The sequence below is a fragment of the Alosa pseudoharengus genome, unplaced genomic scaffold (genome assembly GCF_046254945.1).
Source record: "Alosa pseudoharengus isolate Yale_2024_CS ecotype anadromous, Long Island Sound unplaced genomic scaffold, YU_APseudo_1.1 YU_APseudo_1.1_scf_13, whole genome shotgun sequence".
Classification (NCBI taxonomy): domain Eukaryota; kingdom Metazoa; phylum Chordata; class Actinopteri; order Clupeiformes; family Clupeidae; genus Alosa; species Alosa pseudoharengus.
In genome coordinates this window covers 32,939,131-32,952,819 of record NW_027468598.1, presented here as the reverse complement: position 1 = coordinate 32,952,819, position 13,689 = coordinate 32,939,131, and the positions used below count along the sequence as shown (strand labels likewise).

Below are 13,689 nucleotides of genomic sequence, written 5' to 3'. Positions count from 1 at the left end.
TCTCAGTAGAGTGAGGAGTGAGTGATGTGAGCAGTAGAGTGATGCGCTTACTGTACGATAGCAAGAGTCAAGGGAGAGAGCTCTTATCTAGCTCTCAAATAACTCAGGAAGAATGAGTTTCATGGAAAACACTTATTGCAGCTCTTTGAGGGCAAAGCAGCGAACAGGATTTTCATTCCTGGGTCCTGTGAGGTGGGCTAGTAAAGTAAAGTGTCCCATATTTAACAGATGCTTTTGTCAAGTGACACACACTCGGACACAACAGCAGATTTGACATTTGAACTCAAGCCGACCAATTGTCGGCAACACTAGTAAGAATGTGTGTGTGTGTGTGTGTGTGTGTGTGTGTGTGTGTGTGTGTGTGTGTGTGTGTGTGTGTGTGTGTGTCACAGGAAACTGCGCTGCACCCGGAACTTCATCCACACCAACCTGTTTGCCTCCTTCATCCTGCGGGCCGTGTCCATCCTCACGCGAGATGCCCTTCTCACCAGAGACGCACCCCAGTTCAGGGACAACAGAGACGTGTCCAACATGCTGAGCGACAAGGTGAGGACACACACACACACACACACACACACACACACACACATACCATGGGCCACACAAACATGCGCACACCAATATTGCTCACACACACACACACACACACACACACACACACATACACATACCATGGGCCACACAAACATGCGCACACCAATATTGCAGACACCCACGCACACATGTACACACACACACACACACACACACACAGTGCAGAGTCCAGGGACAACAGGAATGTATTGAGTATGCTGAGCGACAAAGTGATGAAGGGACTCACATAATCAGGGCATACACATTAAAATGGAGACACATTTCAAGAGAGAGAGAGAGAGAGAAAGACGAGAGAGAGAGAGAGAGAGAGAGAGAGAAAGACGAGAGAGAGAGAGAGAGAGACAAGAAAGAAAGAGAGAGAGAGAGTAATTGTCAAAACACTGCACAATCCCTCGTGAGTCCCAATGCAATAAACTTGGTCCTAGTGGTATTCAGTGTGATCTACCATGAGCCCAAAACTCCTTATCCAACATGTTATCTACCATGAGCCCAACTTCCTTCATCCAACATGACTGTGCTTCACCGCTCCCTCAACACCAGCAGTGGTGTGACAACTCTACTCTCCCACCCCCCACTCTATACCCTCCATCAGTCTCTCTCTCTCTCTCTCTCTCTCTCTGTCTTTGTCTTTGTGTGTGTGTGTGTGTGTGAGTCAGCCAGCCAGGTAAATCATGTAGCTTCTATATGGCCCATTCATACAGAAGACCTTGACATGGCTGTATTCTGTTGGGGTGAGCATGTGAGATGACCTTGACATGGCTGTACTCTGTTGGGCTGAGCATGTGAGATGGAGAGGAAGTGGGATGGATGCTGAGTCCTCGGGGAGACCTCAGCCCACTGCTCACGTGGATGTGAAGGGTCTGGCAGTAAATGGCAAACGTCTTGTGAATGACATGTGAAGAATGTCAGTGGTTTTGATTTCATGACATACAAGGGAACATAAATAAACCCCCCACATGAAGTCACTGAAAAATGAAATGTCACAGATGTCAGTCAGAGGCAACAGCATCATAGAGGGATTATGAACTTTCGGGCCCCTGGGCCCAGTTGTATTAATGGCCCCCCACAAATTGTCGCATATGTGGGAAGAAGGGTTTGGGGGTCCTCCCCCAGAACATTTTTAATTTGTATGATGTGATTTCCTGTATTCTGGTGCATTTTGGGGATAGCCAATACTTTAATTCAATCAGATTCATAGCGTACATACTGATTTGCTGATATTGAGGCAATGATTCCATGCAAAGGCTTGGGCTTCAGGGCCCCCTGACCCCTTGGGCCCCTGGGCCTGGGCCCAGTAGGCCCGTGCAGTAATCCATCCCTGAACAGCATCATGTGAACAAACCGGAAAAAAAAGAAGAAAATAACACTTACAGAAGTAGATATAGGGCTCTATTGTACACCTGGTACAAAGTGTGACACAAGGCTCATTCTTATCTTATGTAACGGATGCCAGCTAGCTTAGCTGTGCTTGTGGAACGTTGGTAAACCTCACTCCCCGACGCCTCGAGAGTGCTGCTGGCATGCGAGCCAGTAGCCTGGGCTATTGGCTCAACTGTCAGCACGCTAGCCTCCCGATCCGAGGTGCTGCTGTTCGCGGGTTCAAGTCCAGGCATGTGCAGGGCTGAGTCGCGCAGGTTCAACACAGCGCAGGTTACACTTACACACCCAATAAAGTGATGAATTTTTCGCCATGCGCTTCACTTTCATTAAACCTTGTGGCCAGGGTGTGTCTATTGACGACATAAGGTGTTGTCTGGCACACACATCCAAAAATTGCTATCCTACACCCTCTGTAAATCATTACGCCACTGACTAAAAAAACCCTGGTCTATAGCGGCCCTTAGCAACCACAGTGTTTCCCATACATTGACTAATCTGTGGCAGGGCGCCACAAAATAAAAATCGGCCGCCACAGATGAATATTCTATGTTTAATTTAATTTAATTTAATTTAATTTCAATTAAATATAAGGTCAAATCCTTGCATTGCCATTGAGCTGCGCTTTTTACGCACGCAGCCTTTCCTTGCCCCGCCCCGCTCTCTCTCGTAACCCGCTGCCACTCCTCTGCATGTGCATTTAACAAAATTCACGATTGTTGAAGGATTGTTGTTGCCACATAGAAGCATTGCATAGAAGACGTCTGGCTAAATTGCTATTAAATCCGCTTAGCATCGTGACCATGCTGCGCAAATTTGTTCAAAACTGCTGCATTGAAGTGAACTCTGCTAAGGTCTTATCACAACATAGTAGGCTACATTGAAGAGACTAAACTTAGTTAAGTTATGAAATCAAACAGTATCTCAAAGCTAACGTTAGAATACTGTTTGGATGTTGAATTTAGTATGCAGCCTACTTACAGCTGCTTGTCAATTTCGTTGAAGGGCTCATTTTATTGACTCTGACACTGGATGTTTGCAAAATCCCGATGTAAATGGAAAAGTGTTTTCCAAAATTCAAAAGTGCTTGTCCCAAGGAGAAGTACGAACCTTTATTTTAACTATGTAGAAAACGTTATGAATTGCATCCACACATCAGCAGCCTTTCAACTGTGTTACAATTGCCAGGGTTCCCTCAAACGTCTTAAAGTGACAAGCACTCAATTAGACCTATACACTACCAAGACGATCTTAATACCCCCCCCCCCCCCCTGTTTGAATCCATTCCATTCAATCCATTCTGTGGGAAACACTGAACCAGTCTCAAACAACTCCTTCACAGGATAAATGTCCTTAGGATTTTTATTCAGTCATTCAAACATTATTAGGGTAAATCTTGTTTTTCTCAGGCTGTGTTTTCGAACCACTGGTCAGTCAATAGTGAAAGTAAATAACTATAGAATTGTTTTGTTATTGACTATGAGACCATGGTGAAGTTAGTTTCATTTTAGGGGAGTGCAGATGCATGTAGGCTATACTCTGCTAGTCACAAACAGGTTTTAGTGAAGCAAGGTTTAGTGGAATACCTGTTCCATACACCAGTATTGGCACAGCGGTTGAAAAACACTGCCTACACGGTCTCACATGCAAACAGATTCCATCAAATGCGCCGCTGACTGTTACAATAAGAAACAGAAGACCAACCCTTTTGAGCCCTTCTGATCACAAAATCACGCCCTTAAACACCTTTAAACTTTGTGTCTCCGACCATGCGTTTCAGATTGCTAAAATACAGCCATGTTTCCATTAAAAATGGTGCGTTTGAAATCACATACAGGTCATTCAGGTTACGAGATCTGTATGGCTATATATGTAAATGTCTGCCCCCCACACACACACACACACACATAACTTTTTTTACATAAAGAGTATCATGGGATTTCACATGCATAATTCTTTGTCTTTGTCCTTACCCCTGACCTCTGACCCCTGACACCCCCAGGCTCTGTTGGGGTGCCGCGTGGCCCAGGTGCTGATGCAGTACTGTGTGGGGGCCAACTACTATTGGCTACTGGTAGAGGGGCTCTACCTGCACAACCTGCTGGTGCTCATGGTCTTCTCTGAGAACAGCTACTTCTGCGGATACCTCATCATTGGCTGGGGTGAGCACACACACACCCCCCAGACGACACACACACACACACATGCACACACACACACACACACATGCACACACACACACACACACAACACACACACACACAACACACACACACTAGCACAGTGACATGTTCACCAGCATCAAGGCCACAGGGTGTACACTGGGAGCGCACACGTTATGTAATGTGCAGACGCACATGAATACATATAAATGCATGAAAATTGAAGCACTTCAAATCAATACAGCACACGTGACATGTATAAGATAAGAGGGCTTTTGCAGTAATGGAAGGAATATAACCTCTACCGGTTAGCAATGGAATAAGCCTCCTGGCAGGATGCTGATAAGAGTGATTCATTTCGATGTTTAATTTCCCTCTTTGTACTCACGTGCAGGGACTCCTGTGCTGTTTGTGGCACCCTGGATTGTTATGAGATATTATTATGAAAACACCAGGTGAGACCTCCACTGTTTGAATTGGACGTAGTTTCTGTATTAGGCTAATTTGATTTCCTGTAATCCAATTATCCGCACAATTTTGTGTGTGTATGGCATGTCATCCATGTAACCCATTAACTTCACTAATTTGCTCCAGGTGCTGGGAGATCAATGAAAACATGGCATACTGGTGGATCATCAGGACGCCGATCCTCCTGGCTATTCTGGTGAGTGTGTGAGAGAGGGGGTCTGATAACGGAACAGCTTTGAGGAGGATCAGGGATGAGAATGTGTCCTATGTGTGACAAGTCATGTCTGCATTTTTGTTGTCGTTGTTGTACAGAGAGTGTGTGTGTGTGTGTGTGTGTGTGTGTGTGTGTGATTGTGTACATTTATGTGTGTGAGAGGAAGGGAGAGGGAGAAAGAGCATTCATGTGAGTGTAAGTTTATGTGTGTCTTCATGTACTGATCTTCACATTGTACAAATGAATAGAAAAGTGACTGAATGACTAAAAGAGTGTTTAGTGTGTTTATGAATGTCAGTGTATGAGAGTGTGTGGGTCTGCCTGATTGCATGCATTGCATGCATCAGCCTTCTCTTATAGAGATGTTCTGCTGCCATCACTCATCCTTCACTATAACTGAAATGGAGGCATGATTGTGTGTGTGTGTTTGTGTGTGTGTGTGTGTGTGTGTGTGTGTGTATGTCTGTCTGTGTGTGTGTGTGTGTGTGTGTGTGTGTGTGTGTGTGTGTGTGTGTGTGTGTGTTTGTGTCAGTGACATGATGTGCCCTATTCTCCCCCACACCCTTCACTCTGACTGCCACAAGTGACTCATACTGTCAGGGCACCGTGGCCTCTATTAAACTCCAAAAGCAGCTCCACCGGGGGAGACAAGACTGAGCGCTGTAAACCACTAAACCAGACTCACAGAGCATGAACATGAACTTTATCAGCCCACCAGTCTGCCATGCATCAGATGAGGCAGTTCTCAAATGTCACTCTCTCCCTCTCTCTCTCTCTCTCTCTCTCTCTCTCTCATATCTCTCTCTCTCTCTCTCTCTCTCTCTCTCATATCTGTTCTCATTCTCCTTTACCCTCTGTTTCTTTTTGTTTTGTTGTCTCTCTTTTTCTGTCTTTCTGACCGATAACCCCCGCCACCCTTTCTCTCTCTCTCTCTCTCTCTCCCTCCCTCTCTCCCTCTCTCTCTTTCTCTATCTCTGATGCAGGTCAATTTTTTCATATTTATTAGGATTATCCTAATCCTCATCTCCAAGCTGAAAGCACACCAAATGAGGTACACCGATTACAAGTTCAGGTAAGAGCACGTCTCTCGGTGCTCTCTCCATCTCTGTCTTTTCTCTTTGCCACATCAAAGGACCCCATGGCTCCTCCTGACAGGAAAGCCACCTCCAGGATTACAGTTAGACAAATCCACACAATTAACCTAGCCAGGCTTGCTTCTGCCTTAGAGGAGGCTCTTCTCCTTCCCCATTTAGACTTGCTGTGCATCACTCAAGGCCCTAATGATTAATGCATTTGCCCAAATGTATAAATGCATTTCACCCACGTCTCATATAACTCCCACAGAGGAGTTTATTTTTGTGCAAATGTAAACATGTGAATGAATACGTAGCAGCGTGTGTGCTCTGGGAGCCTTTGATGTTTCCACACAGTTTCAGCTGGAATTTTTATACTCTTGACTTCAAATCCCATGAGCCTCCAGGCTATAGGAGGACTTTTAGGAAGTCATCTCCTTCCCCCTGCAGAAAAAAGAACCGTGTCTAATCTTCAGACGCAAGCCTTGCTGCGACCCTGATCCGATTCTTACTACCCTGGGCTCAGATAAGAGGGAGACTCCAGAAGCTCTAAAAGTGGAAGAAAGACAGACCGATAGAGAACGAGGAAGAGAGAGAGATGGACAGAGAAAGAGGGAGATAGATAGAGAAAGAGGGAGAGATAGATAGACAGAGAGAAAAATAAAAAGAAAGAGATATACTTCAAGAAGGAAGAGAGGAATATCAATTATTTAATAGAAATAAACCACAGAGAAACTGACAGAAAAAGAGACATCAAAGACGAAATGAGGATAGACATATAAGAAAGGAGAGCAAGAGGAGCCACTGGTTATGAATGGTCTTTGAAATTCTCTGGCGCCAGATGAAGCTTTATCAGAGGAAATTAGATTTTCCATGAATCTAAAATGGAAGATTATAGCTAACAATGTCACAAATTACTTTATTTGATTGATTGTATGATGTATTCTGTATTCTTCATATTATACATTCATTTTAAATAGATAGCATACAGTAAATCAGATTTATATCATTTTGTGCCATTTGGATTAATCTGTGAAATATATATAAATTCCCTCCGCTGCGTGTCGTTCTATACATTATCCTTTTTTTATGTATTTTTAGTTTTCAACGTTAAAGGTTGTATCAGCGATTTCAGGCCCAAAAAAGGCCCAAACATAAATGATCACATTCATCTATTCTTTCCTAACGATCCGCTAGCTGTCTGCCCCATAAGCAGGCCGTCAAAAAACTGCGTCTCTGTAGGCAGCCTAGGCTCCGAGATCTGTACACAAAAAAAATTGCTACCCACTCAAAGGCAAAATAACGCGTTTCAACCAATAACCGACGAGATGCGCATTTAGGACGTGTTTGAACATCAACAGAAGTGACGTATCCCCGCTATCGCTGATACAACCTTTAAGTCCAATAAATAATGACTCGTGAAGCACAGTAGCGTAACTCAACTCTTTCAGTAATCTGGTTTTGAGCTTACCTTTCCTCATGTGCACATACAGTGACATTGGCTACGTCAAATCTACTCTGAAGACGGCTATGGGGATATTATTGTTGGTTTGGCATGAGTTCTTTGTATGTTTTTGGTGAGTTTCTGTGTGATGTGACGCGTCTGGGCTGGTCCCGCAGGTTGGCCAAGTCCACCTTGACCCTGATCCCACTGCTGGGGATCCATGAGGTGGTGTTCGCCGTCATGACGGAGGAACAGACGGAAGGGACACTAAGGAACATCAACCTGTTCTTCGAGCTCTTCTTCAACTCCTTTCAGGTAGGCTACGAGGACTAAGGCCGAAGGAATAATTTCTAGGTGTGTGTGTGTACGCCCCTACGTGTGTGTGTGTGTGCCTTTGTTGTGAGGGATCTGTTTTCAGAGGCCTGTGCAATCTTCACACAAATGAAAGTATAAAAATAAGATATTCTTCTCTTTCTGTTCCTCTCTTGAAAGGGTTTCCTTGTGGCCATCCTTTACTGTTTTGTGAACAAAGAGGTAAGTGATCCATGCAATGAATGACCTTATCTGTCTTATATACACGGGTTTCCCGTTTACCAACAAAACTAGATGCTCGCGCAGCCGTGAAGCAGAAGACGATTGGTGGCCGTCCACAATGTTATAAACTTAACCTATATAGTCGGCTGCTGTAAGCTACAATCGGATTTTTTTGTATACCCCTGTTGTCTCAATGATAATAACATCTCATTTCAGACTATATTTCAAAGTTTGACGTTCATTTGGATTATTAATATAACATCGTATTTTGTCATTTTTGGCGAAGACATGCATTCCGTTAGGGATATTGAACATATTTAACATTCTCTAGCCATCGTGATTTCGAATTGGTGCAGTTTTCAGCACAAAAACTAATTTTATTCTTTTGCTCTTTTGCATTGCTCTATGCTGTTCTGTGGTGCTTTCTGCCTCTTGGTTGCGCACGCATGTTTTCGTGACGTTCCATAGAAATCCATGTATACATTCACACACATGACGAACACACAGCACACACACACACGCTAACAAAAAGACACACAGACACATTACATTACATTACATTACATTACATTTGGCTGACGCATTTTTAGCCAAAGCGACTTACAACATGGTAACAATTTTAAGTTTTAAAGCGATTCTCAACAATTTTAGGACAATTTAAAGAACAGTTTAAAAACAGTAGAGTGCAGTAAGAATAAGTGCATCGGTGAGTGCTGTTACGTCTCAGTTCAAGACGGCTGGTGAGTGCTAGGATCAGCAAGACTTGTTGTGAGTGGTGCTATGAGAGGAGATGTTCTCTAAAGAGCTGGGTCTTCAGGAGTTTTTTGAAAATGGAGAAGGATGTCCCTGCCCTTGTAGGAACTGGCAGTGTGTTCCACCAGCGAGGAACAACAGATGAGAAAAGTTTGGTTTGGCCTGAGCGTACCGGTGGTAGAGCTAGACGTCGTTCGTCTGAGGAGCGCAGCTGTCTGGTGGTAGTGTATGTCTGTATGAGGGCATTCAAGTAGGTGGGAGCAGAACCGGAGACTACTTTGTAGGCAAGGGTTAGAGCCTTGAATTTGATGCGGGCCGTCATAGGTAGCCTGTGTAGCTGGATGAGCAGCGGGGTAACATGTGCCCTTTTGGGTTGGTTGTAGACCAGGCGCGCCGCCGCGTTCTGGATCATCTGAAGGGGTTTCACTGCGCAGGCTGGGAGACCTGTCAGGAGGGCGTTGCAGTAGTCGAGTCGTGAGATGACTATCGCCTGAACCAGGAGTTGGGTAGCATCTTGAGTCAAGTAAGTCCTGATTTTCTGTATGTTGTAGAGTGCAAAACGGCATGACCGGGCGACTGAGGCAACATGATCTGAGAAGTTCAGTTGGTTGTCGAGAACAACTCCTAGATTTCTTGCAGTCCTGGTAGGTGAAACAGACAGGGAGTCAAATTTGATGTTGATGTCGTGGTGTATGGTAGGTTTAGCTGGGAGGACCAGCAGTTCAGTCTTTGAGAGGTTCAGCTGGAGGTGGTGTGCCTTCATCCATGTAGCTATGTCTGAGAGGCAGTCCGAGATCCATGCTGAAACCAAGGGGTCATCAGGTGGAAAGGACAGATAGAGCTGTGTGTCGTCTGCATAGCATTGGTATGAGAAGCCATGTGAACGGATAATCTGTCCCAAGGAGGTAGTGTAGATAGCAAAGAGAAGGGGGCCCAGCACTGAGCCCTGGGGGACCCCTGTGGTGAGATGGTGAGATGCAGATAGTTGACCAAGCCATGATACGTTAAACGAGCGTCCTGTGAGGTAGGATTCAAACCAGGAGAGAGCAGAACCGGAGATTCCCATGTTAGCGAGTATAGATAGAAGGATGCGGTGATTAACCGTGTCAAAGGCAGCCGATAAGTCAAGCAGAATGAGTACTGATGACCGAGCGGTCGCCCTGGCTTCTTTTAAGGCTTCTGTTACAGACAGCAGAGCCGTTTCGGTAGAGTGGCCGCTTTTGAATCCAGACTGATTTGGATCCAGAAGGTTGTTCTGTGAAAGGAAGTCAGAGACCTGTTTGGAGACTGCTCGTTCAATGCCTTTGGATAGGAAAGGCAGGAGTGAGACAGGGCGGTAGTTCTCGACTTGAGCAGGGTTGAGAGAAGGTTTCTTAAGCAACGGTGTTACCCGGGCCATTTTGAACGCTGTTGGAAATGTGCCGGAGGTTAGCGAGGCATTGATCACATGCGTGATAGCTGGTGCGATGGTCGGGCTGATGGACTGAAGTAGGCTCGTAGGTATAGGGTCCAGCGAGCATGTGGTAGGACGGCTGTATGTCAGGAGTCTAGATACTTCACTCTCGGAGAGAGGCGCGAATGCTGAAAAAGATGTTTCAGCAGCCCCTAGAGGTTGTAGGAGTGCGGTATCCGAGTCGGATGCGTTGTGTGGGCATGTAGAGAATTGACTGCTGATTGCCGCCACTTTGTTTGTAAAAAATGAGGCGAGGGTGTCCGCAGTAAGGCTGGATGGAGGAGGTGGCAGCTGAGGGTTGAGTAGCGATTTGAAGGTTGAGAAAAGCTTTAGAGTGTCTGTAGCGCTGTTGATTTTGTCATTGTAGAAAGCCGTCTTAGCAGCAGTAATGCTGGCTGAGAAGGAGGTCAGGAGTGTCTGGTAGTTTTTGAGGTCATCAGTTATTTTGGATTTGTGCCATTTCCTCTCCGCGGCTCTGAGTTTGGTGCGCTGCGACCGGAGGGTATCATTTAGCCATGGATGAGAGTGTTTGGATCGAGCTGGCCTTGTGGTAAGAGGGCACAGCTCGTCTAGACACGAGCTCAGTGTGGAGCAGAGCAAGTCTGTGGCCTCATTAACCTCCAGAGAGGAGAAGGTGTTGAGTGGAGGTCACAAACACACACACACACACGCACACACACACACACACACACACCTCTGCTGATTTACTCTTGCCCGTGTGACACAAATTGGCTGTCCCAGGTCCTGTCTCCTCTTGTCTTCTTCCTCTCCTCTCACACTGTCACCACTGCTGCCTACCGCTACGCTACGCTATGGTACTTACCGCAAGGTCACGCCAATGTCATAAATTACCACGGGGCTGGGAGTGAACAGCCTGGCCGCCTGTCTGTTTTCTGCCTGCTGGGGATAGCACTGGCCTGCAGCAGCAGAGATCAGCTGCTGTGATTAGCACTAGCGTTAGCACTCTCTCTGCTGCTGATAAGACTGAGGTGTTTCACAGCTGTGGCGTGCATGTTGATGCTATCGCTAAGGCTAATGAAGCAAAGTCCTGATGTCTATCTCCCAATAAGAACACAAATGCAGATGGGCACGTTTGCATGTGGTGAGGGTCTGATTTCTTGATATTGATGTCTTGATGTTGTTGAGGTCAGTGGAAAAAAAAACAACTCTACAGTTATCCACAGTGTGCTGGCTGTGATCTGGTTATGGTTTATATTACGATGAATAGAATCTCAAGTACATTAATTGTATCATGATGGCTTTTTTGACCTTTTAAGAAGGGCAGTTAACACACTTTAAAATGTGCATGAATAATAATTTCTGATAAAAGATTCCACAGAATGAAACATTTAAGGACATATAGGAATTCACATAATTTCTTAGAAGGACAGTCATGGCACATTAAAATATGCCTAAAAAAAATTACACAGTCTACATAATCCAACAATCTTCAGAATGCTCCTCAGGTTTTTAACTCCTCCCCTTTTCCTTGCAGGTCCAATCGGAGATCAAGAAGAAGTGGCAGCGATGGCGGCTTGGCATCAGCGTGCTGGACGACCAACGCAACACGGGCAGCCACACGCCCCAGGGTGGTGCCATCACCGGGCACCTCTGCCACCACAACCCCCCGTGCCAGCCAGAGTGTCCCCAGGGCAGTGCTGCCGACCACCAGGCCCTCGCCACCCAACCCGCCCAGCTCCACCACCACCACCACCACCACCACCACCACCCAGGGGCCAAGAAAGGGAAGGCATACTGCTACATTTCTGCTCACAAGCAGGCCATGAACGGACTGGATGGGCAGGTGACGGGCACTGGAGACGGAGGAGGAGGAGGGGGAGGAGGAGGGGACGGGGTGGTCAAGTACTCGGAGAGCTACTGCTGACACCATACCTGGCCCAACCCACATCTCGCCTGGACAGCACCAGGCCTGGTGAAGCAGCGGTCTGATTCAGTCCCTGAACTCGCCGTTGTGAGTCTGTGTCGTTTTGGATAAAAGTGTGTGCTAAATACCAGTCACTTTAATTAACTTTAGGTGACCTTAGAACAGACTCCGTCCAGCTCTGATACACGTGCAACCAGCTCATTTACAACAATATGAATGTGTATGTGAAAATGAATGGGAAAGCCATACACACACACACACACACACACAAACACACACACACGCACAGTATCTGTGAGCTCAGTTCATCGTTCAGATCGGCGATTATGACCTTGAATGACGAACGTGAAGCACCATCAGGTCATTGTGATGATGACTTTGGATTACTCCTCATCATGAATTCTTAGACACCTGGAGGAGGGCGGAGCTATCCTTTGTCCTCCGTTTACAAGGACACTTCAGCTGGATAACCAGGAAGTTGGACATAACATGGTGAGTGACACAAGAAGACTTCTGAAGAAGAAAAATGTTTGAAGAATAATGGGATTTTGTAAGAAGTGGAGCTGGTGTGGTAAGGGATGATATCTGGTCAGTAAAGGAGGTCAGTAGACAAATAAGCTACTGTGCTGTTGGGGACTCAGGGTCACCAGATGCCTGAGTGAGTTATTACAAGTGCAATTCAGCACCTGTGATTGACATGTTCGATTGCGCCCAAATACAGAAGAGGAGGAACTAGTGCAGATCTGGCAACGCCTCTGACTTCTTGTCCCGCTTTGGATAGATGTTGTTGGAATTTCTACCTCTCTGTGGCTGTTAGTAGTGGACTACAGTAAATGGACCATACCATGTCAGCCGTAAAACACGTGTCAGACACTGTACATTTCAGTGGTGTGCTTACATGAGGAGGACTGATGGCATTGATGTGTATTTTTTATATATTTGTAGACTACGCATAAACAGACAATGAAGAATGTTGTGTACGGGCCTCTGCAAATAGACCCCTCACAACAAAGGCATACACACGCACACGCACGCACGCACGCACGCACACACACACACACACACACACACACACACACACAAACGCACGCACGCACGCACGCACGCACGCACACACACACACACACACACACACAGCCTAGAATGTAAAGGTACCTTTATATAGCAATGTAAAGAACCAATTCCACCTCCTCAATCTCAGCATTTATCGCACTCTTTTCAGAAAGCTGTGTTGGCTACATCTTTCAACAGTGTCCTTCATTTACAGAGCATCTACTACACACATTTGCAGAAATCCTAACATGACAACGCCTTGCCTAAAGCATGGGAAGTGCTTCAAAACAGACCACTGACATAACAGTACATCTAGATTGAGATTGTGGCTGTTTCAGGAGGGTCCATTCCATGGAAAACTGTCCCTGAAGATGCCTGATTAAATCTGCCATAGATGTTTCTCCCAAAGCACTCACACACACGGTCTATGATACATCAAACAGAAGAGTGTATCAGTCATTTATGGCATTGTTTAACTGTCTGCATGTAGGCTACAGTGGTCCTCTGAAAAGAGCTATCATTAGCTCTGATCCTGGATCAGCCTAAAGGTTTTGGATCCTGACATCAGTGTAGTGTAGTCTGGGGATGAAAGGGTCAATGGTCAAGGCCAAGGTGACAGTGTTTTTTTTGCCCTCTGAATGACCCATAAGGAAAAGGCTGCATGAAGAGCCAGCACCTT

General features: G+C 45.8%; 1 protein-coding gene across 1 annotated transcript in view; it reads left to right on the top strand.

Moving 5' to 3' along the window:
• The window catches only part of gipr (gastric inhibitory polypeptide receptor), a 53,389-nt gene extending 41,432 nt beyond the window's left edge, over nucleotides 1–11,957 (top strand). Inside the window, exons 7-14 of the mRNA XM_076283097.1 lie at nucleotides 393–546; nucleotides 3,974–4,133; nucleotides 4,528–4,588; nucleotides 4,728–4,797; nucleotides 5,799–5,887; nucleotides 7,509–7,647; nucleotides 7,825–7,866; nucleotides 11,568–11,957. Coding sequence (XP_076139212.1) covers nucleotides 393–546; nucleotides 3,974–4,133; nucleotides 4,528–4,588; nucleotides 4,728–4,797; nucleotides 5,799–5,887; nucleotides 7,509–7,647; nucleotides 7,825–7,866; nucleotides 11,568–11,957 — 1,105 coding nt within the window. The remainder of the gene's footprint in view (nucleotides 1–392; nucleotides 547–3,973; nucleotides 4,134–4,527; nucleotides 4,589–4,727; nucleotides 4,798–5,798; nucleotides 5,888–7,508; nucleotides 7,648–7,824; nucleotides 7,867–11,567) is intronic.
• Nucleotides 11,958–13,689: the final 1,732 nt, after the last annotated feature.